This window comes from Miniopterus natalensis, chromosome 15 (genome assembly GCF_054644295.1).
Source record: "Miniopterus natalensis isolate mMinNat1 chromosome 15, mMinNat1.hap1, whole genome shotgun sequence".
In the NCBI taxonomy this organism is placed as follows: Eukaryota; Metazoa; Chordata; class Mammalia; order Chiroptera; family Miniopteridae; genus Miniopterus; species Miniopterus natalensis.
Window position 1 is genome coordinate 5,637,210 of NC_142095.1, and position 27,670 is coordinate 5,664,879.

Consider the following 27,670-nt stretch of genomic DNA (forward strand, 5'->3'; position numbering starts at 1 on the left):
GGGTCAGGCGCAGAGGGCCGAGCGCGAGCAGCCAGGGCGCAGGCGACGCGCACACCGACCCTGCAACACGCGGGCGCGGGGGCCTCCTCCGCACAGCCGGGGGGCAGCCGGGGTGCCGCCCGGCGCGGCCACCGCGCCTTCAGGAGAAGACGACCTGGTCCCGCAGCCCGCAGAGCGAGGACGACACCCGGCGAGGTGGCGACAGGTCCCAGCATCCGGGCGGGAGGCGGGCGCAGGAGCAGGAAGGGGAGGGGGGAGGGGAGGGGAGGGGAGGGGAGGGGAGGGGAGGGGAGGGGAGGGGAGGGGAGGGGAGGGGAGGGGAGGGGAGGGGAGGGGAGGGGAGGGGAGGGGAGGGGAGGGGAGGGGAGGGGAGGGGAGGGGAGGGGAGGGGAGGGGACGGGCCGCCGAGCTCCCGCGGCGCAGGGCGGACCCGGCCCGCCCGCCCGCGCGCAGGTGAGGCCGCCAGGGCTGAGCGCAGCGCCGCCGGTGCCAGGCTCGGGCGCCCCGCAGCCGCCCGAACTCCGGGCCGCAGTCGCTCTCCCCGCCGAGGCCCAGGCGCCCCGGAGCCATGGCCGGCCTGAACTGCGGGGTCCCGCTCACACTGCTGGGGGTCCTGCTGCTGGGAGCCGCGCGCCCGCGGGGCGGAGCGGGTGAGTGCGGGGCTGCGCGCGCGCGGGGCGCCCGGCGCGAGGGGTGGAGGGCACAGAGCTGGGGCGGGGGCGCAGCCGCCGGGGTGCACGGACGGCGGGGTCCCGGGACCGCCGCGACGGGGACAGTGGCCGTGCCCTCCTGGGCTCGGAGCGACCTCCCCGGGGCGCGGGCCGCCGCACGTGGGAGTGGCCCGGAGCCCGGCGCCCCGCTCGGGGGGGGCCTCACCTGGATTATGGGGGGCGTCGGGGCGCGAGCTCGACGGCGATGGGGAAAGGAAGGGAGAGCGCGCGGAAGCCGGGCCCGGGGACCCGCCCGCGGGGGCGCGCCGCGCGCTCGGGGCCTCACCTGGACTATGGGGGGCGCCGCGCGCTCGGGGCCTCACCTGGACTATGGGGGGCGCCGCGCGCTCGGGGCCTCACCTGGACTATGGGGGGCGCGCCGCGCGCTCGGGGCCTCACCTGGACTATGGGGCGCGCCGCGCGCTCGGGGCCTCACCTGGACTATGGGGGGCGCGCCGCGCGCTCGGGGCCTCACCTGGACTATGGGGCGCGCCGCGCGCTCGGGGCCTCACCTGGACTATGGGGGGCGCCGCGCGCTCGGGGCCTCACCTGGACTATGGGGGGCGCGCCGCGCGCTCGGGGCCTCACCTGGACTATGGGGGGCGCGCCGCGCGCTCGGGGTCTCACCTGGACTATGGGGGGCGCGCCGCGCGCTCGGGGTCTCACCTGGACTATGGGGGCCGCCGGGCGGGCCGGCGGGCGCGGGGACAGGACTCTCCTCTCCGGCCCCCGTCTGCCTCCTCGCCTGGGCCCGGGAGAGGTGCAGGGAAACGGGGTTTGGTGCTCGGGGAACGCGCCGGGTCCCCCGTTTGCCCGCCCGTGCGCCCCGGTCTCGCTCCCCCGACGTCCTCAGGCTGGGGAAGGGGCCGTCGCCTCCCCGCCGCCGGGCCTGCAAATAATCCGGTTTCTCGGAAGAGCCTCACTGGAGGCCTTTCCTGAGACCAGAACAGGTTTTGTGCGTTGTCCAGAGCTGCCAGGAAGAGATTTGGGTCTTTGATTACCCCCCTTGCTGCGCCTAAGGGGGTGTTTGTATTTGCCACGTAGGGAAATTGGGGCGCGTTAAGTTAGGGAGCAAACCGGAGCCGGGGAGGGGGGCTGGGGCGTTTCGGTCGCTGCCGTCCTTAGGAGTCGGAGGCGGGAGCGTTTCCTCGCCCCTCTCTGCCCGGTAGAGAGAACATTTTAAGGCCTCACTTAAAGTAATTGTGGGCATGTTTACTGTAATTTAAGACTGAGTTTTCAAGATTTCCTTTGAAGGAAAAAAATCAGTTTAGGAACAAAGAAATTTCAGTGTTTGAATGCTCCTTAATATTCTGATTACAAAGCAAATTTAAAAAAAAGTAATTTAGGGAATTAAAATGTGTGTGAATGCGTGTGTGGGAACATGCGTGCCCACCCCGCCTGGGAGCTGCGCTGAAAGGAGGGGAATCGTTGGAGATGTTTCCGGTCACCTGTGCTAAGCTCTGACAACTCCTCCAGTAAGAACATGGTGTTAATCCAGGCCTTCTAATGACCATGACAGCCTGTCCTGAGCTGGCTCCTGCTACCATCCGAGTTCTCCCGTGGCCTGGGAGGCTGCCATTTGGGCCCGGTCGCCGCCGTGGAGTCCCGCCTTCCAGGAAGTTCTTGACGGTGGGAACTTTGTCTCCTGGCTCCGTGTGTAAATATGAGGAAGTCTAGGAACTTTCCCATTTCACTTGCTTAAGTCCTTTCTGTGGTCTCAGGAGCTGGCCCGTGAGGCCACCTCCCTCCCAGGCTCTACGGAGGCCTGTGCCTTTGTGGTCGGAGCAGCCGTCTAGTGCATCTGCTTTACCTGGGGTCTTGGGGTTGCTCTAACTGTGGGGGCCTTTGAGAAGTTACTGGAGGCAGTCCTGGAAGGAAGGAGAAAGCCAGAGAGAGCCCTGCACCCTAAACACAGGCTTGGCAGAGTGGATATGAACTTGGCCTCGCTGTGGAGCCCAGGGGCGAGGGAAAGTTTGCTTCTGGGTGGGCTGTGTCTGTCTGAGTTTGGCATTCCCACCAGCTCCCCCCCTTACAGGGATGAAGGACCGGTCAAGTAGGAACTATGGCCTCATTAAAAACCTCAACTTAGTGGCTTTCCAAGAACCACCCAGATACCAGAGTCTGGGTCAGTGACCCCATTCTTGGCTCCATGTGCAGACATCAAGTGATGTGTTCACCACTCCTCACATTCAGCAGTGGAGCTTCGGGCTATGGTCTGGAATGTGGAACTGGAATGGGGAGTCCCCGCCCTCCCCCCCCACCACCACCAGCACAGTTTGCTGGTCAGAAGGATCCATGATTGAGGTCAAGGTGGGTGGTGCAGGGGGGGATGACAAGACCCCTGATATGGGAGACCCATCACTAAAGCTCTCCACCTGGGTGATTAAGAAAACTTCACACCCTTTAATCGTCATTCTAAATTATAAAAATTATCCCACAATCGAATTATTTCAGACCACTTCCAACAACCTTGTAATTAGCCCACCACCTTCTCCTGGGCAGCTGGCAACCTTCTGGACAACCAGGCAAGGAGAGCCAAGTTCCCGCCCTCACCCCTTTGTCGCCTTGGGTTTGTACTCAGTACTTCAGTTTTTTCAAATTACTGTCTGGCGCTTGTCATAACTAACACACAGCGAGCATCGCCCTGTGCCAGGCACTCTTCCAAGTAGTTTACAGAGGACGTCACTTCCAATGGCCAAACCACGTATGGGGTTCTTTACAAGCAGTCGCTTTGTGTGCAGTGACTTACCGAAACCCTTTCGCCGACGCTCAGGGCGCCTCCACTTCATCCCGACACTCTACCTGTTCTCATCATTTTGTTTAAAATGTTGTGTTTGGAGATGTAAGTATATGTTTTCCTAAATAGACATGGGCCAAAAGTAACTTTGGAGCATGAAACGTAAGGTCTAAGATGTTTGAGTAATAAAAACTAAGCGGTTTTCTCCTGAGGAAAAGTGAATCGAGGAGGTGACCTTGAGTCGACCTTCTAGTCATTTAGCTCCCCATCCTCAAGCTTTATTCTTGGTAACCTCCCTGGATGGAGAGGCACAGAGAGGCCAAGGACCTTGCGCAGGGTCACCCAGCTGGTACGTAGCTATGTTGAGGTGGCAGCCGGGGGAGTCCGACATCAGTGCGCTGTGCCCCTTTGCACAGTGGGACTCCTGAACACAGCGCTTGCTAGTCTTAGAGGCAGTGTCTGCATTCCAGACACTGGTGTGTTTTTTTAATTTAAAAAAACAACAAAACACACAAACATTTACTGAATGCTGTGTTCATATGTGTCCTAGGGATGTGTATGTGTTTTATAATATTAAGACAATTTAAAAACTGTGTTTAGAAAAAGAATTACCTGTACATGGTAACAAAAATTCAAGTAGTACCAACAGTGTGTGGGATAAAAGTGTAGCCCTGGCCGGTGTGGCTCAGTTGGTTGGATGTCGTCCAGTGCACCAAAAGGTTGCCAGTTTGATTCCCAGTCGGGGAACATGCCCAGGTTGTGGGCTGGGTCCCTGGTAAGGGGTGTGCAGAACCCCTGCTCTCACATCGATGTTTGTCTCTCTTTCCCTCTCCCTTCCTCTCTCTCTCAAAATCAATACAGAAATATTTTTAAAGGTGTGTCCCCATCAGCTTCTGACCCCAGGCCTCCTCCCAGAGGGAGCCATGGTTCCTTGTGCATTGTCTCTGAGCTATTCTGCACATGTAGGTGTTTATAAACACCTCCCTTCTTTATACAAACAGTAGCATAATTACAGTACATAGTATGCATCCCGTATGTTCCTTTTTTTTTTTTTTTTTTAATATATCTTTATTTCAGGCAGAGGGAGGGAGAGATAGAAACATCAGTGATGAGAGTCATGGGTCGGCTGCCTCCTGCACCCCCTACTGGGGATCGAGCCCGCACCCTGGGCATGTGCCCTGACCAGGAATCGAACCGTGATCTCCTGGATCCTAGGCTGACACTCAACGTCTGACCCCCACCGCTGGGCCCATATGTTTCTTGATTGCTTTCACTCAGCAATCCATACTGGTGCTCACTCCACATCAGAACATATTCTTTTTGACAGCTGCGTAATATTCTCTGTTGGGGGACTCCCGTGTTGTATTTAAGCAGCTCCGTATTGATGGGTCGCTTGCAGTCTACCGTTAACCATAAACAGAGCCTCCGTGACCATCTTTGCAGTTGACTTGGTTGGGCAAGTGAACAAGTTTTGATGTAGGCGGAGTTCCTGGAGGAGGAATTACCGGGTCAAACGGTTTATACGGAAAGTTCCAAAGAAGAAATGGAGGAAAGTGACTAACAGGTGAAGCACCTTGCCCGAGACCGCAGCGTGCTCTCGGTGAGCCTGGGCAGAAGGCAGGCTCCCGGCCCCCACCCGCGGCTCCCTGCTTTCCTTTATTCCTTCTGGTTGAAACCAGCCATAAGCTTTGGGTGAGAGAAACGTCTGGAGTTTCAGATATTTACTTCTGGTTAAGTGAGCGGAGTGCCACGGGCACCATGTATCAAGAAGGCTGAGGACAGGCCTGGACCCTGGCGGCTCCTCGCCTCCACATTGATGAGCGATCAGTTCTTACGGAGTTTTACCCCGACGGGTCTCGTAGTTATGAGGTGTAACACACTCAGCCGCCGTGACACATGAACCCAGATGTTTACGATGACTCAGACACAATCCATGTTTCCTTCTTGCTCGTCTAAGGTTGCAAATGGGGGGCTCCTCCAAGCGGGGATCTGGGCTGCTTCCGCTTTCTGGCTCCGCCATCCTCACACGTCTGTGGCTCCCGTGTTCATCAGCATCCCGCTCATCCCGTGTTCACCTCCCCTGTCCCCCGACCTGGGGGCTTCGCTGCGTGGGCTCCGCCGGTCCCTTTAAATGTGCGCCCAGGAGGGAGTGGGGGGGCGTGCCGGTGCGTTTGCAGGGCTGCAGCCCCGCTCCCGGCGGGTTTCGAGGGAATTCCCGGGACATGGTGGACAGGGGCTTGGGAAACAGCGAGAGCAGCGGGGAGCCTGGTGCGTGTGCGCAGCGTGACTCGAGGCCCGTGATCTTGCAGTCTTTCTGTCCAGCTCTCGCCGAGCCTAGGAAAACAGCCTGGAAGGCATGAGTTACAGGGGTGTCTCTGGCCTCAGTCTGGCGCAGCAGAGGCCTCCCGTGTGAGGGACAGTTTGCCGGTGGCACTAACAGTCATGACGAGGACTTGGTGTTATCCCATTATAACTGTGTGGCTCCGCAGCCCCCCACTCGGTTGGCTTGGCTGGGCTTTCTCAGCAGTAATGCTGAATTGGTGAGAGTACAGCACAGAATCAGAATTTGCTTTACTGCAGGAAATATTCTCAGTCTAGAACAAGCTTTTAAACCTTGCTTGCAAGTCTACATTGTGCACCTGAAACTAATATAATACTGCATGTCAACTATAATAGAAAATAATAATAATAATAAATTGTTTGTGAATGAGCTTCTACACACACACACACACACGCTTCCTGTTACCAAGGAACTGACCAGACCAGTTTTATAACTTACATGTGATGCCCAAATACACATGAGAAATGAATGAAAACGCCCCAGGGGGGCCTCTGAGAATCAGAAGCATGTGTCCTGAACTGACACGGGGCTGGGGTGCCAGGCCGTGAAACCCGAGTGGAGCCTGGCAGGGCCCTGGCCTTTAATCCCTGCTGAGAGGTGGAGCAGGATTGCCCAACCAGCCTGGAAGTTGCTGGCAGTCTTATCAGGCACTTCAGCCTTGGGCTGAATCTGTAGGAGAAAGTTCTGGACGTGTCCGAACAGAGAAGACATTTTTCCAATGGTAACCAGTGCTGGGGTCGTCTTGCAGACGCCCACCGCAACCCAGCGAGCCCGCGGAAGAACGCCTTCCAGCCTCCATGGTCTCTGCCTCTGGGACTGCAACCCGAGTTCGAGCCAGGAGCCTGGGCGCTGGGGAAGGTGTGTCCCACTGGCACTTTGAAACTCTAGATAAGCATCTCCTGCTCCTTGCCCCGGCAGCTGGAGAGTGGAAACAACCCAGATGTTGTTAGAAGCCTGGGTAAATATAGTGCATCCAAACCCTGGCTGCTGTGCAGCCATTTGAAGGAATGAGAGTTTCTTGGCGTGCTGATGTGGTTGATCTTATTACCGTAACACCTCTCGGGGGCTGCCCCGGTCCCTGGGTGAGTAAAGCATGTGTCTGCCCCGAAGGTTTCCTCGAGTGTGCAGCCTCCTTTGCTGACCTGTGTTCCCCTGGGCCGCCTGGTTGGCCAGAGGACCACTTCATCGACCTGGCCCCAGGTCACGGAGAGAGCGTCATTCAAAGACTTATACTCCAGGTCAGGTTGTGTGGGGTGACACCTCCCCACTCCCCCTTTAAGATCGCTGGAAACAACAGTAACAGCAAAAGGCACTAGTCCCTAGTCCCTAAAACAGGAGGTTTAACAGAAGGATGTGCTCCCACTGGGCTGCCCCAGCTCCTGGGAGGGTGATACCCCCACATGTCCCCAATCGTGTCCCCCTAAAGTGACCAAGAGGTTGGGCCTTCACCGTGAAGAATCCGGTAGACCTGAGCACCCCCTCGCCTCCCCAAAGACCAGTTTCACCCCTCTCTCAGCTCCACTTGGTGAAGGCTGAGGTCCCAGACGGCCACCGCCTCTCATGTCCTGGCCGCAGGGGTGGAGGCCGCGGTCTGTGCGTCCAGCTGCCCCGGGACGGAGCAGGGGCCGCGTAGCTCAGGGGCAGCCTCCAGGTGAGGTGAAGGCCGCGGCGTGCAGGTTGCTGCCGACGTAAAGGGGGGGAAGGAGGTGGTGGGATGTCCGAGGGGACGAGCAGATGCCACCCTGGTTGCCCAGGACCTGTCGTTCATGAGGAAGGGCTTTGAGGGGCAAGACTGCAGGCCAAGGAGGGGACCCATGCTAGGAAGGGAGCCTTGTTCGGGATGAGTAGCCCCCGTCCCGCCTACGGAATGTTCTCAGTGATCGCGGGAGAGTCTGTGCCAGGGCAGAGGGCAGGTGGCTAGTCAGAGTGAGTGTTAGGAAAAGAAAACACCACACTTCTCTCCGCGCTGGTGGTGTCGATGCTGCAGGCCCAAACAAGTCTTGTTGGCATCCGCCCCGCCCTTGCCAGGGTTGGGGTGAGTGCTCGGCCCAGGCTGCCCAGCAGCCTGTGACATGTTGGAATTGCCCCAGATGCGTGGGCTTTGGAGTCAGGCCGTCCTGGGTCTGAATCTCAGCTGTGCATCTTCCCAGCTGTGAATTTCAACTGTTTTTACCTAAAGAAAATAAATGTACAGAAAGTACCCGGCATGTGGCAGATGCTGAGCAAATGGGGGCTGCTAAGTCATTGCCATCATTCCTAGATGTCACCTCCCACGACCCTGGACCCTCTGCAGCCTAACACCTCTGTGCTCTCTGGGCGGGAGGCCAGGCTTCCACTGGGTCTCTCCCTCATCTCTCGTTTTCATCTGAGCTGCCCACAGGTCTAGGTGAGGTGACCAGCTATGAGTATTTTTGGCCACAGCATCACCATCTCCCAGACCCACTCATCCACCTCTTCCCTGTCACCTTCCAGCATCGACACTATAGTTTTATAGTAAATACAGTGTTTTCAGACCTCCCCATTGGTGTGCATTTCCACAAAAGTTGTCCAGGTGGCATAACCCGTCCGTGGTCATAAGTCTGCTCAGAAGGGGAGGCTGGGGTGCCAGGCAGCACCTCCTACTTGTCCAAACCCCTTTCCCTGAGCAGCTTTGCAGGTCCTGCCTGGTTACCCGATCTGGTTACAAGGTCTGTATTGCTTTTCTATTGCTGCACAACAGATTGTCTCAAACCAGCCCTGGTTAATTAGGTCACAGTCCTGTAGGTCAAAAGTCCAGATGTGGTGCAGACGGGTTCTCTGCTCAGTCTCACAGGGCTCGAATCAAAGTGTTGCCCGGACTGCGCTCTTATCTAGAGCTTGGAGTCCCCTTCAAAGCTCACGTGCTTGTAGCAGAATTCAGTTCCCTGTGGCTGGAAGTCCGAGGTCCCTCTTTCCTTGCTGGCTGACAGCCGCCGCTGCTGTGAGCAATTAGAGGCCACTCACGGTCCTTGCCCTGTGGCCATTTCCGTCTTCAAATTCGGCTACAGAAGATCCTCCTCACGTTGAACCCCTTTTGCACTATTTTTTAAAAAAATTTTTTAAAGAATAGTTTCTTGGCTTTTAGAGAGAGAGGAAATGGGGAAGAGAGAGAAACATCGATGTGAGAGCATAACATCAATCAATCGCCTCCTGCACTCCCCCTACTGGGGATCAAGCCCACAACCCGGGCATGCGCCCTGCCTGGGAATCAAACCTGCAACCCTTCTGTGCATGGGACAATGCCAACCATGTGAGCCACACTGGCCAGGACAAAGCCCAGTCTCTTTTACAAGCTCAACTGATTTCAGCCCATCGGGACTGGACCACACCATCAGTGTCCGTTGCATCCACAGTCCTTCAAGGGGATGGCAGTTCACAGGGGTGTGGGTCACTGGGGTCATCTTAGAATCCTGCCTGCCACGGGGTTCAGAGGCTCGGGGGGCTTTGTCCCGTTCGTGGGGGTGGTAATGATGGTGGCCGTCACGGCCCCATTCTCTGTGCTTTACACATATGGTCTCATTTTGATGCTTGTGGAAGCCCCACACAGATCATGTATTTGGCCAAATATTACAGGTGAGACACCTGTGGTTTAGAGCGGTCAGGTGCTTGTCCAAGGTGGCCCAGCAAATGACCCAAGTGACTGCTCATGAAGCAGGGAGTGTCACTCCCATCAGGTGGCGTGACGGAGGTCCACATTCGAATGGCCCCAGAACAGGCCTCTGTCTCCCTAGAACCTCTCCTGTCCCCGCTCCTCACTCCCTCTTGCATGGATTTGCAGAGCTACAGCTGAACTTAAGTCCAAGGTGGATGCTTTGATAGTGATCATTTTTCTGCCTCCCTCCCGACCTTTGACTCTCTCACTACCCTTTGAGGGATAATGAATGGTAAGGAGGAAATTGGCTGGTGTCAGCTTCTGGAAAGCCCGTTTTAGACTAAACTTACGTTTAGTTTAGCCAGCTCATGGCTTATGTTCAGACAAGTAGAATAGTTTTCTTTTCTATTGCCCCTGATTGCCAAAGAATGCAGTCCCGTCGGAACGTTTTCCAGGTAGCCGTGCGGGCCTGTCCCCAGGCTGCAATCCACAGTGCAGCCGGTGGCCGAGGTCCCCGAGTGCCAGCGGCCAGCAGGCTGTGGTGACCTGACCACGTTTCACTCTCAGAGAAAGTCACGCTCCTGCTTACGTTTCATAAGCTTTTGCCATCTTTTGAGTTTTCTAGTTCCTGACATCATTTTTGGTTTAAAGAAAAATTCCTCCGCCTTCTCGCGAAGCGATTATCATGGTGTATAGGTATGAACTTGAGTCTGTGTCGTTTCGCTCCATTTGCGGTTGTGAGTGATTAGCAATTAATTCTCAGGTTTAAAAGCGAAGCACACCTAGTGAAATAGGCCAGACGCAGAAGGACAAATGTTGAGTGATTGCACTTTTTTGAGGTTCCTGGAGGAGTCAGATTCATGGAGGGAGAAAGTAAAATCACAGTGGCCCGGGGCTGGGGGAGGAGGAACAGGGAGCTTGTGTTTCTTGGGGACAGAGCTTCAGTTTGGGAAGATGCGAAAGCCCTGGAAATGCATGGTGGTGATGGTTGCCCGGCATTGTGAATGCACTCGATGGCCGCACGTACACTCAGGAGTGGTTACCATGGTAACAGTTATGTATACTTTATCACAATTTTGAAAAGAGAAGCCCAGCTATCGGGGCTCAGTGGTTGCGTGTTGACCTATGAGGTCAGGAGGTCACAGTTCAATTCCCGGTCAGGGCACATGCCTGGGTTGCAGGCTCGATGCCCAGGAAGGGGTGTGCAGGAGGCAGCCGATCAGTGGCTCTCATTACTGATGTTTCTATCTCTCCCTCTCTCTTCTTCTCCCTGAAATCAATAAAAACATATTTTTTTAAAAAATAGGAAAACTGATGTACATGAGCCCCGGCATCACTCTCAGCACTCAGGGTCCAGACCACGGGTAAGGTCCACTTACTTAATCAGAAGCCAGCAGGTTTTTCATCTCCAGCTTCGGAGCTGGACAAACAAGTTTGTCGGAGCAGGAACCGTGAGGCTCTGCCGGAACCTTGTTCCCTAAGGGCAGAGACCTCAAATCGTGTGTCAGGAGACCCCAGGCCCAGCACTGCGCATGCACAGAGACAGGTGGACTGGGAGGGTTTGAGCATCTCATCAGAGAACGTTTTAAGTAGTTAGCAACAGTTTTTCTGAGTTTTAACATTTGTTTTATTGTGGCATACAGTTAGTACACAAATCTTAGGTGTACCACTTGATAAATTTTATGTATGTTCATGCATATATATATATATGTATATGTGTGTGTGTGTGTATATATGTAGCATACCTCTATATACACAAATATCCTTGTGTGTATCATTCTAGTACCCCAGAAGTTTTACTGCTACCTCTTCCTAGTTAATACCAGTCCCCCAGAGGTTCATTTATACCAGCAGAGATTGGTTTGTCTTCTTTATTATTTTTTTAATATGTTCTTTTTATTGATTTCGGAAAGAGGAAGGGAGATGGAGAGAGAGAGACAGAAACATCAGTGATGAGAGAGTCATTGATCGGCTGCCTCCTGCACGCTCCCTACTGGGGATCGAGCCCGCAACCGGGCATGTGCCCTGACCGGGAATCGAACCCTGACCTCCTGGTTGATAGGTCGATGCTCAACTGCAGAGCCACGCCGGCCAGGAAATTAGTTTGTCTTCTTGAACTTGATAGAAATGGAATCATACAACATGTAGTGTTTTCTTGTTTAATTATCACCTTGCCTTTTATCAGAAGACCTTGAACAACTATTTAATCTATTTAATCTCTGATGGCAAAGTGAGGCCTTTAAACTGAAGTTCTCTGGGGCTGGAACACTACAGAAACTGGAAATTCAGTAACTGCTAAGCATGTAGCAGGGAGGAAAGGGGACCCACCCCGCCGTTCTGGGTAAGCCCCTGAACACACAACCTGCCCTTGATTCTCCCGTCCATCCCTGTGATCCTCAGTTACTTTCTTGGTCGTCAAGACCCACTTCCAGGTCTGACACAATAAATCTAACATTGCATAAAATGCTCATGTAATTTAAACTGGCCCTGTGGCATTTTAGCATCTCGCCATGAATTCTCTACAGTGGCCACACATTGACTTATATTTGTTTAATTCTGCACTCCCCACCGTCATGGTCTGTCGTTTTTGCTCCCTCTGTGGTCCTCTTTGAGGCCATCCCTCCAATCAGCACTGTTCAGTTCAACATGGACTTCAAGTCCGTGTGATGGGTTGGCCACTGTTCCAGAGGGATTTACACATATATTAACACATTATACAAGTAGATGTGTCCATCTGCTGCAGATGTTCAGTTACTTTAGAAAATAAGAAATTTATATCATTGCACATAAGTTTCATTCCTAAATTGTTTAAGGATTAAAAGTAGGGAGTGAATGGATGGGCATAACAGTCCCCTGTTCCAACAAGTAGGGTTGACTAGGACCTAGTTCCTTTTAACGTTGCTCTTTGAACTTTACTGTCCTTTCTGATCACTCTAGAGCTGTGGAAGTAATAAACTATTTTGAAGAAAACTGTGGGTCTCCCACCCCAACTCAAGAAGAGGAAATTTGGTTGGTGGGGATTTGGGGAGTTCTCCGAAACTTAGGTCAGGTTTTGCCCATGCATTTCACCCACAGTGGCCTGGAGAAGTGAGCCCCATCTGCAGAATGCTTTTCTGCCAAGACCTGGCACTAGCCGGTTACACCCAGTGCTTTTTGCCACCAACTCAGCCACCTGCCTCCTGCAGCCACACCCCCCAGCAAAAGTGCCAGTTCTCTTTCTCGGTTCCCTGCACTGAGACACTGCCAAAAATATGCACAAAAGAAGAACCGCACCCCAAACATTTCAAATTCCAGGGAACTTTAAATTCAAACTACACTTTCAAATTATTTTGAAATGAAGGGTTTACATTAATGCAGTGTGCCCAGTTAACCATTTCAAACAAACACCTGTCTCTTTGATTACCCTGGAGGTTTCCCGGAGAGCCAGCCTCTGGGAAGTATTTTATTCTGGCTTGATTGACTTTGTTGTTGAGAATGACCATTCTCATCAAAAAATTCCTGGCTGTGGACTTCCTTGGGCAGGGCCAGCTCCGCTGAACAATTATTTATGAGGTGCTGGGCTCCAAGGTCAGACTGCTCAGGCACAAAACCTGGCCCTGCCTCATGTTAATCATTTAGGCCTGGACAAGTTACTTAGCCTCAGTATCTTCATCTGTGAAATGGGGATTCATATTAGATATTAATATTCGTATCTATGGAATTGTGGCTATTTATAAATATTTATCAAATGCCTGCACACCGGAAGTGCTCATCGAGTGTTCATTGTAGTTATTATGCAGGCAGGCCTGGTGTCTAGATTTCAAAGGCTCCTACCCAAGAGAGACCCATGAGTTATGTGGTTTTTTTCTAAATATATCTTTATTGATTTCAGAGAGAGGAAGGGAGAGGGAGAGAGAGATAGAAACATCAATCATGAGGGAGAGTCATTGATCGGCTGCCTCCTGCACGCCCCCCACTGGGGATCGAGCCCGCAACCTGAGCATGTGCCCTGACCGGGAATTGCACCACAATCGCCTGGATCCTAGATTGATGCTCAACCCCTGAGCCACGCCAGCCTGGCTGGTTCTCTTTTATGAATGTGGGAAATGAACTATTTCCAGCTGGGAAGATGGGTGGGCCTCCTGCCGCTGGTGAGACCTTCACTTCCGCGTATCAGCCTGTGAATAGACCTGGCTAAGTCAATGCCAAGTGGACTTAGGGTGGCTAAATCAGCCGTCCCCCCGCTGCCTGCAGGCCTTGCTGCCCCAGGTCCCCTGGATTGTAAGACTCCGCGTGTGCTAGTGTAACAGTCTGACATTCCTCCCCACAGCAGGTCCCACTAAATGGGTTATGTCGGTGCTGCTGTCCGGGCCCTGGTGTCGGCCAACAACTCCACGCACTCCCTCCCCTTCTGCTGGTTGATTTGATTAGCCTTGGCAGCTTCCAGGAGGGCAGCTCGGTGTGGTTCCCTGGGGAGTGGAGAGGGCAGGGGTGCTGAGGTCGGACCAGACTATCCCAGCTGCCTCCTGAGCTCAGCGAATGGGAAGTGAGGTCACTTCTGTGAGCCTCAAAGAGGTGCTGAAGTCACATGAGTCAATGCATATTGATTCAACATAGACTAGGCCTTGGGGGGGCCAGGGCGGGGCAGGGAAGGCTGGAAAATTTAAGGAGGCACCCAAGCTTGCGCAACCCTGACAGTGAGTGCCTCCTTAAAGTTTGCCCCTAGGTGCCTTCCCTGCCTCGCCGTCCTCCCCGCCCAGCCAGCCAGGACTCTGGGCCTTAGACTGAGAGCCAAGCTGCTGCTCCAGTTGTTTCCCGGCCTCATATCCTGGAATGCTGCCCCCCCACCGGCATTAGTAGTTGTAATATGCTCTCATTCATAATATCAACAGCAATAACGGCTGACACTGATTGGCTCCTGGTACTGTTCTAAGCATTTTACGGGTATTAACTCCTATAGTCCTTACATCAATTCCATTATTATTTCCCTTTGCAGATGAGGAAGTTGAGGCACAGAGAAACTTTCCCCAGGGCACTTGCCTAGGGAACTTGCCCAGGGAGACACAGCTAGTATATTGTAGAACCAGGAATCGACCCCAGCCAGTTAGATTCTAAAATCCAAGCTCTTAACCACCACCCTAAGCTGCTGAGATATGCTGGTCCCACTGGGTGAAGCCCAAACTCTGGCTAATGACCAAGCCCCTCTGTAGCCTGGACCCTGCCTCTGTATCCAGCCTCCTTGACCCACATTTTCCTTGGCTTCTGGCCAAAACAAACTCCCTGGAGTCGCTCCCAGGAAGCCATGTTCTTCCTACCTCTGTGTCTTTGCATCTGCTGTTCCCTCCACCTATCCTTCCTGACACCCATCTCACTATCCCTGGCTGACAAACTCCTACTCATCTTCCAAGACCCGTCTTAAGTCACGCCTCCTCTGTGAAGCCTTCCTTGACCACTGCCCCTGGAGTGTTAATAGCTGACCCTCAGTGTCTTCAGAGAACCTTGACCTTCCTTGGTGCCTTCAAGTTGCTATCAGGTGGGGTCTGCTGAGACAGACAGACAGACAAATGAACATTCAACTGACGTGAATTCGGCAGTTGCTCCTGCAGGGGATAAAAGCAGGAGAAAATCATGTAAACGGCGTGAGTGTTCCCACTAGGTGGCTGTGAGGTCGAGGGATGAATCACCACCCCTGCAGCTGGTGTCACTTCCTCCGGCTCCCGTGATGTGAGCGTCCCATGCCTGAAGGGAACATCCACGGTTTATTTATTTTGTCTGGTGCTCAGTTTGAGAAGCAGGGATCTGCTTCACGGATGAGCAAACCTGACCACAGCTGGTGAGCTTGTTGGGAGAAGGGAGTCGGTCTGCAGTGTGGCGTCTTCCCAAGAGAGGAGGCAGGGCTGGGTTGGCCAAAGTGATTTCCCCCTAGGGAAATCGGACTCCCGTGCAGGCTGTGACGGGTCAGGCCTGCTGATTCACGGCTATGCTGCTGGGCCTGCGTCTGTCGCCCTCAACACCCCGCGCACTCCTCCAGGGTACCCTCGGTCTTCACCTGTATGTCTCCTGCCGCCCAGGCTGTTTCCCTCTGGCTGGGAGATGCTCGGTTCACCTTCATCGGACAGAATGAATGAGACCCGAGCCTCCCAGGAAACCACACCCGGATTTGAAGCAGCTGGTTCGGCCCCATCTAAGACATAAAGACATTTTCAATCACATTTGTTAGTCTTTAAAACTGTATTTAACAAATCTGGGAGCAAATAGCATCCCTGGTGTTTATCTGGTGGAATCCCCTTCCTTGCATTTGTTTCCCTTGCAAAGAAATACAGAGGCAGGGAGGAGAAGTTACGGGGCATTTGCATAGCGTGTGTACAGGGACTAATGAATGGTGATTAATGAATGGTGGTGAAAATGATTGCGAGTGAGGCAGAAGCTGGCGAAGGTCTCCTAATAAGGAGAGGCCGGGAGGCAGGAGAGTGAAGAGAAGCTGTGACTCGTGGGCCCGAGTGTGGCCGCCACACACGTTCCGTGGCCTGAGTGCTCCGAGCGCTGCTGCTGCTGCGGGGTCCACTGAGATCCCTCTCACCGCCGAGGCCTCCAGACAGCACCAGAATGTGGAGCTTTGTCTGGGTGTCTGTGAACCTGGGTAATAGTACGGCAGTGAAATACCGAGTTCCTGGGATTTTCTTTAAATGACAGAATACACATCAGGCACTCGGATGTGCTGGCCTGATGGGGGGGTTGGGGGGTAGGGGTACTGACCATCTCTTTGCTCCAGAACATGGTGGGACAGAGGCACCAACTGCACCCCAAGGTTTCTGTGAGCCCCTGGGTTCCCTCCAGGGGACCCACCTAGGGACGATCGTCCCTTCATGCGCTGCTCCCAGGCGTCTGCCGCCCAGAGCCCCACAGTCAGGACCCTAGTCAAGTGGCTACCAAGGAGGAGCGTGGTTCTTTCCTCTCAGTCCGAGAAGGCTTAAAGATCGATAAAGCAAGAGGAATGGGAAAGAGACTGTGCTTGTCCACGAATCAGGGCCCCTCCTGCCTGGAGCACACACCTCTGTTTAATAACCGGCCCCCATCTCACCACCTTGGTCTCATTTGTTCAGATCGTTTGGCTGGGCCCCACCCTGAGGTATTAGCATTATTTTGCTCTAACTTCTCAAGTGCGTTGACACAATATGTTTATATCTCATTTCTGTACAACTTTTCCTACCCTCCACTACCGTATGAATGCATGTATGTATCTACGTGTGTATGTATGTACCGAGCCTGTGAAGCACCCAGGGCTGGAGACAGCAGCTCTTTGTAGATAAACATGTCCCTCTACAAACAGTTTCTGTGTGTGGACTTCGGTCTGCAGTCATATTGAGAAAAAACGTGACCATTTCTCTGATTGCTATTTAATTGTTATTGATACAGATGGGTTATCTGATAACAGATGGCTTGAGCCATCTAGGATGTGGTTTAGCGGTTTTGATTTTTTAAGAAAAATGTATAAGCGGAACCAGAGACATGTGCCAATGCCCAGCCCACAGGGGCCCAGTCATTGTATATCATCCCCCTTCTAAGGTGGGGGGTTCAGGGGCGGCGAGGACCAAAGGTGTCAAAGGGGGCACCCTCCCGGGACCAACTGAGGGGGAGACAGCAGGTCTGCAGACCTAGGTCAGCGTGCTCACTCCGCTTCTCTCCCTTCCTTCCGAAGCTTACGTGATCGATCTGCCCCGTGGAAGCAGCATGTCAGTCCTCATAAAGCCGGGGCCCATCCCTCTGCCGCCGAAGCCCTGTTACATGTTCTCCTCCAGAAAATACGTAACCATGCTGCACATCAAATCCGGAGAAAGAAAGGAGTTTATCTTTGGCTGCCAGAATCCAGAGAATCACTTTGTCGTTGAGATCCAGAAGAATATTGGTAAGTACGCACACGTGGGCTGTTGGGCGGCCAGCCTGTAATACTGGGGGGTAGGCTCTGCTTTGAAACTCTGCCCTTTATTCAGCCCTATAAGCGGCTGGTGCAGCTTCAGTTGCTTAACCCTCCGGGCAGCCCTGGGGGAGTTCACAGAGCGTGACTTGCCTGAGATGGTGCAGCAGGGCCAGAACCCAGGTCCCCGGGCTCCAGAGCCTTGGCCTGCGATCGCTGAGCAGAGCCGTAGGTCTTCAGGTGTGTGATGCTCAGTCTCATGTGCTAAAAACACCTGGCTGGTGATGGCAAAAGTGAAGGGATTGGAGGGCAAGAGAAATGCAAGATCGAGGACATAAGCGTAGAGAAGTGGGCCCACGGGCCCAAGGGAAAGCAGAGCAGCTTTGGGGGCTGAGGGAGCTGGGTTTTGGCTTCAAGCCCCAGGGCTGCTGATTATGTGACCTGATCACGTGACTTCATATAAGTTACTGAATTCCCTTTTTAACTTTTTTTAAAAAGTTACTGGTTTTAGAGAGAGCGCTCCTTCGTGCATTCCTTGGTCGACTCTTGTATGGGCCCTGACCGGGGATCAAACCCACAACCTCGGTAAAGGGACAACCCTCTAACCAACTGAGCTACCGAGCCAGGGCCTTAACTCTTTTTTGACTTAGTTTTCTAGCCTATAAAAATAGGAGTCATTGAGTGTACCAACCAATAGGGTTGTTAGGAGGGTGAAAGAAAATACTGGGCTGATATATAAGAATTGAACAAGCTACGGGTGTTCGGTATTATTCGTACGCAGAACTTGAACTTGGGGTAGGAAATTGACATGAGAAATAACAATCAGGCAGATGAAAGCAAGTGTGTGACTTCCCCGTCGCTTGGGGGGGGGGGGGGGCGGTGACAGCACCGGCCGCGCTGTGATCTCATCAGAGCCGTACTCGGAAAACCTCTTTGCCTTTAACTGAAAATAAGTGAATCAGGTGGTAGATCTCGAAGGAAGAAATAGCCCTTAGGAAGAAGGGATTTGGGGAAATAAAAGGAGAAAGTAAAGCCCTTACAAGCAGTTTTAAAACTACGTTTGATGACTAAAAAGCAAGACCTGGTTTTCGATAAGTACCAATTACTTAGACAAATCTCTCGCTGGTCTCCGAAGAGAGAGAAAATAAAAATATACAGCATTCAGAGCATAGACGTGGGTTTAATGACATATACAAGTGCGATTTCTAAAAGCGTTGGAGACTATGTACAACATTGCGATGTTCAGTGTGAAAATCTGAGTGACAGTGATTTTCAGGAAAAACTTAATGGGTCGGGTTGACTCCTAAAAGGTAGGAAAGCTGAATAAATAAATAACAATGGAGGAGATTCGGAAAATGGCCCAGATGGAGGAGAGCAGGGTTTGGGTCAGTTAGAGATGGTTTCATAGGGGATCTTATAAAACTGTAAGGAGCAGGTAATTTCTGCGATATTCAGACCATTCTAGGGGAGGGCTGGCAGGCTTGTTCTGTAACAGGCCCGGTAGTAAACATCTGAGGCCTCGTGGGTCCGACGGCCTCTGTCACAGCTCCTCGGCTGCGCTATCACAGCACAAGCAAACAGGCAGCGGATGTTCCAGGGAAGCTTTGTTTACAATAACAGGCGTTCGGCTGGATCGACCTCGTGGGCTGCAGGCTGCCAGCTCCCATTCTGAGCGCAGAAAGGGATGTTCCATAGCTCATTTTATAAGGTTCTTACAAGCCTGATGTCAAAATCTGCCAGGGCATTCAAAAAGAAAACCGTGGACCAGTCTGTTATGACCATAGATGAAAAAAAATCTTATAAAATATAAGATAAAATATAAAGTATCTCAAGACCAAAAAAATGCATTAAAAGAAGAAAGCAACAAGAACAGGGAGGGTTGGCTGGAAGACTGTAAGGGTAGTTCACCTTTAGCAAGTTGGTTAATTTAATGCTTTGCACTATTAGGTGAGAGAGAAAACTATACATGGTCAGCTTAATAGATTATTTTACATGTTTTTAATACATTCATAGTAAACTAGAAATAGAAGGATATTTTCTTAATTCAATAAAGTGAATCTACCAAAACCTGATAGCAAATATCATATTCAACTATAGGACAGAGAAGCGCTACCAGTAACTCGGGAAACAACGTAAGAGTTCCCACTATGCGTGCTGTTGGTTAGTCAGAAGTTCTAGTTAAATATTCAGGGATCATCTTAATCAATACATAGGATGTCTATGAAGCAAAATATAGAATTTTACTGAAAGACAAAAGAGAAGATATAAGGAAATGTAGAGATTTACTGTGTTCCTTAATGAAAATCTCAGTACTTTTAAAATGTCAATTCTCCCCCGAGGATATTTTTTCCGTTGATTTTTAGAGAGAGTGGAAGGGAGGTGGGAGGTAGAGAAACATTGATGTGAGAGTGAAACGTGGATCGGGCATCGAACCCACAACCCAGGCCCGTGCCCTGACCTGGGATCGAAACTGCAGCCTTTTGGTGCACGGGACAACACCCAACCGACCGAGCCACACCAGCCAGGCCGTGCGTTTTTTTGTTTTTTTTTAATATATCTTTATTAATTTCAGAGAGAGGAAAGGAGAGGGGGAGAGAGAGATAGAAACATCAATGATGAGAGAGTCATTGATCGAGCCCGCAACCTGGGCATGTGCCCTGACCGGGAATCGAACCCAGATCGCCTGGATCCTAGGTCGATGCTCAACCGCTGAGCCACGCCCAGCCTGGCAGCCATGCGTATTTTTAAAACATCCTCCAAGTGCGTCTGGGCTGAGAACCTCCGCCTTAAAGGGCTCAGTGATCCCACAAAAGCACAAAACCCAACAGGAGCCGTTCCATGTGGCCCTGGGCACGTTGGAGGTGTAGACAGAAAGTTACGAGGCCAGCTTTTAAAGGAAAGAGGTGACTTGATATGAGCAGTGAAGTCTGCAAGAGCTCCTAAAAATAGGTCCTGTCTTTACTGACACACAAGATCTAATTTTAGTCACGTTCGTCACCTTGTAATCTAACCCTGTGTCGTGGGTTAGGTGGCAGACGGCGTTGGCAAGGACAAGGGTTGAGCAAACACAGCCTGGGCTGTCCCGGGATTGTGTGCGCCCCGTAAGCGCCACGCTCGTCCACCGGGCTCCAGCGCCGCTTTGCAAAAAGGAGAGGCGTGGGTGACCTCAGAGGTCCAGCTCTGAAATGCTCCCCTGATTCCATTTCGACTTGGCAGCGCTTTCAAATATCCCCCCGGAGCCGCCGTGGCGATGCGCAGGTTGTTATTACAGTGGCCGGAATCCGTCGCACCTTTCAGATTCCCAGCGCCTGAGACAACGCCTTACTGTTGGGCTGCCTGCATCCGGCTACCTCTCCCACGTGCTTTCCCCTTACTCCTCCCCACAGCAGCGTTTCTGCCTTTGTTTTAAAAGCTTAGGAAACAAAGTCCATCAAGGGACGTCATTAGTTGTTAGCCTTAAGAAAATCCCACGCGGTAATAAAATCGGAGCATTAGGGCCACGGGGCAGGAAGAAACTGTGCCTCCGGGCTCCAGCCATTAAGGGGCTTGTCCGCTCTGAGTGTACTCGGTATTCGGATGAGTGCGTTGATGGGAAAACCAGTTTTAAAAGGTAGAGCTTGGCACTGTGCCCCGAAAGTTGTGAAACTGTGGCTCCCAAAGTGCAGGCCCTCCCTCTGACTTCTGGGAAGGCCTGGGCAGAGGTCCACCTGCCGGACTCCAGTGACTTCATCTGAAAACACAGAAGTTAGGAGGTGTCTTGGGTGTGGCCCCCTGGAAACAGAGCCTGAACAGGGACTTTTGTTTAAGTCATTTGTCAAGAGAGTACCCTTGAAAGCACCCTATGAAGAAGTGAGAAAAGCAGGAGAGAGCAAGGAAAGGAATAAGCAAAGACGTGAAGCTGTTTGGGGTTGTTGTTTTTTTTTGTTATTTTTAAAAAATATGTTCTTATTGATTTTTTTAGAGAGAGAGGGAGGAGAGAGAGGGAAACATAGACTGGATGCCTCCTACACGCCTCCCACTGAGGACTGAGCCCACAACCCGGGCACATGCCCTGACTGAGAATCGAACCGGTGACCTCTCGGTACACGGGATTGTGCGCAAGCAACTGAGCCACACCAGCCGGGCAAGGATGTTCCAGCTAAAGCGTAGCCTCAGGCTGATGCCAGCATAGGAGCGGCTTCCACAGGTTGAGGCCGGGCTTTTTCACGGCTGCGATGAGCAGTGACTGGCTGTGGGCTGCTGCTCCCTGTTGGGATGGGCAGCGAAGCCGCTCAGGTTTTTCTGGCCCCAGGAGGCACCCCCAGCAAGGCACTCACCAGAGAAGGGGGGCATCTGTGGGCAACCTGGAAATGGGTGTGCCCACCTGATGGTGCTCCCAGAGGGTCTACTAAAGATGTGAGGAGGAGCAGTGAGTGGCCTCGTAGCGTTTGTGACCAACACTGTTTTGTGACTGTTTCAGACTGCATGTCAGGCCTGTGTCCTTTTGGGGAGGTTGAGCTGCAGCCTGCAATATCGGCATTGCCCACCCTCAACCGAACTTTCACCTGGGACGTCCAAGCTCACAAGAGCATCGGTCTGGAGTTGCAGTTCTCCATGCCTCGCCTGAGGCAGATCGGGCCAGGGGACAGCTGCCCGGACGGAGTCACTTACTCCATCAGTGGCCGCATCCATGCCACAGCGGTCAGGATCGGAACCTTCTGCAGCAACGGCACCGTGTCCCGGATCAAGATGCAAGAGGGTGTCACTGTGGTCTTACACGTGCCGTGGTTCCACGACAGAAACTTCTCCAGCTTCAGCATCGCAAACCGGTCATCCATAAAACGTGAGCACGCCATGCCCTCCCGCTATTTGCTGAGGTTGAAACACAAAATCACCGCTGCTCTAGGTCAGAAAGGGCCAGGTGTCGGCAATTTCGCATAATTCGACCTGAATGCCTTACAGGGAGCTCCTGCTCTTCTGCAAGCGACACAGGCCGCTCACGCCTGGTGTGGACCCTCTTCTCTATTAACCTCAGCGGTGACTCTTTTCTTTGTTCTTTGCACATGTGAGGTTTGTTTTCAAGAAATGAAATAGGATTAATTCTCCAGATCTATCGTGATCTCTCCGTTGCATGCCCTGCCTTCTGTCTGTTTCACATTTTCTCTAATGGTACCAGTGGTGTGCCAGAGCTGGCTCACACGAGCTCACAAGAGCTGATTGTTAAATGAAGGAAGCTTGGGAGCTGGTGTTAAACAGAGCCGTTCATAAAAATAAAATGATATAAACTTACAAGTAAAAAAAAGAGTTTAGAAACAAAGGTCAGAAACCCTCCAAACGCATTGCCTCCTAATTTCACTACATTTTCCTGCTGTCTGTGCCCTTTGGGTTGTTTAGGCCGATTGTCTTCTCCCAAGTCCACATTCAGTCATCTCACGCTGGTAACTTGAAATCAGCTATGGTGGGAATATTTACATCAAGGAAATGGGCAGAGCCTACTTATCAGGACCCCCCCCACCCCCCCCACCCCCGCACTGAGTCAGTTGTTAAATGTTGACTCGCGCACCACTGTTGTCTCCGGACCTGAATGCCACCTTCCCCCGCTCCTCAGCCCCATGCCCCCCAGCCGTGGACAACCAGGGCAGGGCCTAATCGCCTTGTTTGGGTTCCCCTCCCACTAGGACTGTGCATCATCGAATCTGTGTTTGAGGGCGAAGGCTCAGCAACCCTGATGTCCGCCAACTACCCGGACGGCTTCCCCGAGGACGAGCTCATGACCTGGCAGTTCGTCGTTCCCCAGCACCTGCGGGCCAGCGTCTCCTTCCTCCACTTCAACGTCTCCAACTGCGAGAAGAAGGAGGAGCGGGTTGAGTACTACATCCCGGGCTCCACCACCAACCCCGAGGTGTTCAAGCTGGCGGACAAGCAGCCCGGGAACATGGCCGGCAACTTCAACCTCTCTCTGCAAGGCTGCGACCAAGATGCCCAAAATCCAGGGACCCTCCGGCTGAAGTTCGAAGTTTTGGTGCAACATCCACAAAACGAAAGCAGTAAGTGAGGCCACCTTCCCCTCCCTCCTCCCCCAGCACCTTCTTTCCTTCCCGGGTAGCCTGTTTGGGTCACCGTTCCCTTCCTGTTTCTCATCGGTGGCTTCAGGGCCACCTGGACTCCGGACCCTGGAAGAGCTGCGGGAAGGGCGTTGCCAGGCAGTGGGACAGGCTCGTCGGCGAGCGCATGGCACGCGGCCCATTTTAACACAGCGGGAAGCACACGAACTTACATTCAGGGGCTGTGTTGTTGTTCATGAAGGCATTGGAAGGTTACCTTCTAGACATCGCGTCTTGACCCTACACTGGGATCGAGATGTCGCCACACCGTCAGCAATGATGGTGATAAGACGTTTATTGGCTGAGCGCCCCCCCCAGCTGTGTATGCCAAGCCCGGCGCTAGGCACACCACTTACCTGTCCCAGCGAGTCCTTGTAACAGCCCAGGAGGGGGCGGCAGGAATTATCTTCATTTACTGCTGAGGAACCAGAAGGTCCAGGCAGATTATGGAAGTAGCCTCACCTCACACAGCTTGTCAGGAGCAGAGCAAGCTCAGAACCCAGAGCTTGCCGTGGACCATACTGAACCCCAGGCAGGTTGGTGAGGTTGAGGTCATGCTTCATGCCACACGCAATTATGAAGATACCACGAACCTAAAGAAGGGAAGTCGGGGCCGGGACTGGGGAGGCGGAGGGCCCAGGATGCAGCATTTCAGGAGGCACCCCCTCGGGTCCTCACCCGTATAAAGGCATCAGTCCAGGTCAGCCCCGAGAGCGAGCACCTCCTTAAACTTGGCTCCCTGGGTGCCTCGCCTGCCTCACCCGAGACCTGGTCGTGAAGGTTGTGGTGCGGATTTTTAGATAATGTACCAGATGAGTTCAGAGTGGCTGCTCCTGGGGCTCATCTGTGATCTGGAATCCATGAAGGAGCAAGTGTGACGGGTGGTCAGGACATTTCTGTCCTGCTGAGGATGGTTTCTGTCCAGAGGGCTGACTCTCGGCCTTGTTTTCTTATTTACGTCCGGGAAGTAGGCAGCACCAGGCAGGAAAATTAAGTGGGGGTGCGGAGTGGCATGCTGTTTATTTTTTTACATATATCTTTATTGATTTCAGAGAGAGGAAGGGAGAGGGAGAGGGAGACAGAAACATCAATGATGAGAGAGTCCTCATTGATCGGCTGCCTCCTGCACGCCCGCAACCCTGCATGGGCCCTGACCGGGAATCAAACCGAGATCTCCTGGATCCTAGGTCGATGCTCAGCCGCTGAGCCACGCCGGACCCGGCTGCTGTTTATTTTTATAGGGCTGAAAAACATCTGAACCGGAACCCTGTAGGATCCACTCAAGAGGCTGCCTTAGGAATACCCCGTTGACACCCACGTGGGGCCTGACTCCAAGATTCCTTCTAATTCACAATAATTATGTAGAAGACATAAATTTATACACTTGTGTGTGTGTGTGCGCGCATGTGTGTCCATTGACACATTTTAGGATTCCACTCTCACAATATGGTCATCGCAGGGTTGCTGCTGACTGGTGCCGACCTGCTCTTCACGCCTGTTTTCTTTGTGTGGTTCCAGATGTCACCTACGTGGTTGACTTGAGCAACGAGCGCGCCATGTCGCTCACCATCGAGCCGAGGCCCGTGAAGCTGGGCCGAAGGTTTGTCCCCGGCTGTTTTGTGTGTCTGGAGTCTCGGACCTGCAGCACCAACCTCACCCTGGCACCTGGCTCCAAACACAAGATCTCCTTCCTTTGCGATGACCTGACCCGCCTGTGGATGAACGCCGAGAAGACCATAGGTACGCCCCTGTGGTGGGTGCCCTCCTCCCGGGCCATGGGCACCTCTCCCCTTCCTGCCCTGTCTTCTTGGTGGGGTAGGTTGTAAGTGGTATGACCAGAAATGTCCCCCACAGTGCAGGGTGAGCAAGGGCAACCAAGAAGCAAAGCACGAGGCGGAGACGCGCCTCCCTTGGGACCGGCAGCTTCAGCTGGAACATGCATCCTTCAGAAGGGCAGTGTGTGACCCGCATCCACGCTCACATGTCTCCCCCCCGCGGGGCCGCCATGATCTCTGACGTGGATGCTCTCAGTCTCTGCCGAGGCCACCCCCTTAGGAAGTGGCAGAGCTGGAATGCGAGCTGAGATCTCCCCAACTCCGCTCCCTGCCGTCACCACTCTGCAGAACTGCCTCCCCATAGATGGGGACACTGGGCGACAGGCCTGGGTGGGGAAAACCTGTGCCCTGCCCACATGGTACTTAGCGTCTAAAATACAGACACACAGAGGCAAGGACCTAATAAACAAGAGACATTTTTAACCCTAAAGACTCCCCCGAAGCCGGTCTGCCGGGTTAGGAAGAATATGAGAGAGCAGGAGGGGGAGCTAGAAAGGGAGCATTCGGAGCTGGAGTGGCCGACAGCGGAGGAGGGAGGGCCAAGGGAAAAGCCAGGGAGCCTCGGGCTGACCGGAGCGCCATCCCCTCCCCGCCGAGGTACCACGAACCCCCTCTTTTCCAGGCTGCATGGACCACCGGAACTGCCACAGGAAGTCCTACTCCCTCCAGGTGCCCGGGGACATCCTCCGGCTGCCCGTGGAGCTGCACGACTTCTCCTGGAAGCTGCTGGTGCCCAAGGACAGGCTCAGCCTGGCACTTGTGCCGGTCCAGAAGCTGCAGCAGCACACGCAGGAGCGGATCTGCAACACCAGCTTCAGCTACCTGGTGGCCAGCGCCGACCCCAGCCCGGGCCAGGACCTCTACTTCGGCTACTTCTGCTCTGGAGGCTCCATCGAGCGGATCCGGGTGAAGCAGAACGTCTCGGTGACCCTGCGCACCTACGCCCCCAACTTCCGGCAGGACGTCTCCAGGCAGGGCCTGACCGTGTCCTTCATACCGTACTTCAAAGGTAAGGGCATCTTTCACCCTCTTTGTCTCCAGGCCTCTCCCTTTGGGGCATTCGTCTTTTTTTCTTTTGTGATCGTCTGACTCAAGGTGTCACTTTGAAGAAGAGAGATAGCTGAGTGGGGGGGTGGTCCTCGCACAGGCTGATCCTGACTTCGCATTCACCTGGCGTTGAAAATCCCAAGAGTTAGAAATAAGACCCCCTGGCGGGGGAGGCGACGGTGGGTGGCAGCGAAACAAGGGATCAGATTCGAGTCTTTCTTGGAAGCAGGCGGAGCATAAATTGGAAGTAACCGCCCGCATGTTCCTGCGTCCTGGCTTTTTAAGGTGGTAACATAAAAACCCTTCTGCGGACGCTCCTATGATTCTGCTTTGAGAATCCAGAATGCGGTAGGGAAGGAATACTGGTAGAGAGGAGGTTCTAGAACTCGAGGGTCCTGTTCTCCTGGGAGGCCACACTGATCCTCAGTGTCCCAGGCAGGAAATGAAGTCTAAGTTGGTCAGGAAAGTGAATTCTAGAACTCTGCAGGACGGATTTTATGTCACCATCACAAAGTGCGCAACCTGAGAGCCATTTTAATACTGACCAAGGGCTTCATGTGAGGCTTCCTTCACACTTTTGTTCTCAGAGGCATGAGTGTGGGGGAGGAGAGTCCTTGGCCATAAGATTAACGTCAGTCCAGGCTGCCGGGTATCTCCCAGGCTATCGGAGAAACTCCTTCAGGGGAGTCTGTGAAAGTAAGAAACTCACCGGTGTGGAACGTGGGGGTTTGTCTCACCCGGAGGTCAGGAATAGATCAGTTCACGTGTCGGAGGCCCTTTCTGCTTTGCAGTTCCAGAATTCTTCCCGGGACTGGGTGGGTTTTCATTCATTTGGTTTTGGGGTTTTTGCTTTTTATTGATTTTTAGAGAGAGAGAGGAAGGGAGAGAGAGACATTAATGTGAGAGAGAAGCGTCGATCGGTCGCCTCCCGCACGTGCCCCCACCAGGGATCGAACCTGCAACCAGGGGATGTGCCCTGACCGGGAATTGAACCCGCAGCCTTTTTTTGGTGTAGGGGTTGATGCTCCAGCCAACCGAGCCACCGGGCTGGGGCCAGGACTGGACATTTTTTTAATCTCAGAAACAGAGATCGGTGTCTACCTACCTGTCCCACTGAGGGGCACAGATGAATGTTAGGTATTAAACGTCCAGGGCGTTTCTGAAAGGAAGCTGAGATAACCACCAGTTTGGCAAACTGGCCTGTCTCTCGTTTGTTTGTTTTGCTCTCCCCCCCAAAAGGCCCGAACACCTAATTTGACTGAGACTCTAATCCTATGCTGACCAATACAGCAGCCCTTGGTCACATGTGGCAATTTCAATGTAATTTAATAGCAAAGAAAATTTAAAATTTTGTTCCTTAGTCACACTGAGCACCTGTCAGGTCTTCAGCAGACACGTGTGGTCAGGCTACTC

At 53.2% G+C, this 27,670-nt stretch overlaps 1 protein-coding gene across 1 annotated transcript in view; it reads left to right on the forward strand.

Moving 5' to 3' along the window:
• Window positions 1-518: 518 nt before the first annotated feature.
• CDCP1 (CUB domain containing protein 1) overlaps window positions 519-27,670 on the forward strand; it is a 33,543-nt gene continuing 6,391 nt past the window's right edge. The window contains exons 1-6 of the mRNA XM_087824586.1: window positions 519-650; window positions 17,077-17,283; window positions 21,752-22,114; window positions 22,950-23,318; window positions 24,894-25,115; window positions 25,833-26,219. Of these exons, the coding sequence (XP_087680712.1) occupies window positions 569-650; window positions 17,077-17,283; window positions 21,752-22,114; window positions 22,950-23,318; window positions 24,894-25,115; window positions 25,833-26,219 (1,630 nt within the window). The 5' untranslated portion in view covers window positions 519-568. The remainder of the gene's footprint in view (window positions 651-17,076; window positions 17,284-21,751; window positions 22,115-22,949; window positions 23,319-24,893; window positions 25,116-25,832; window positions 26,220-27,670) is intronic.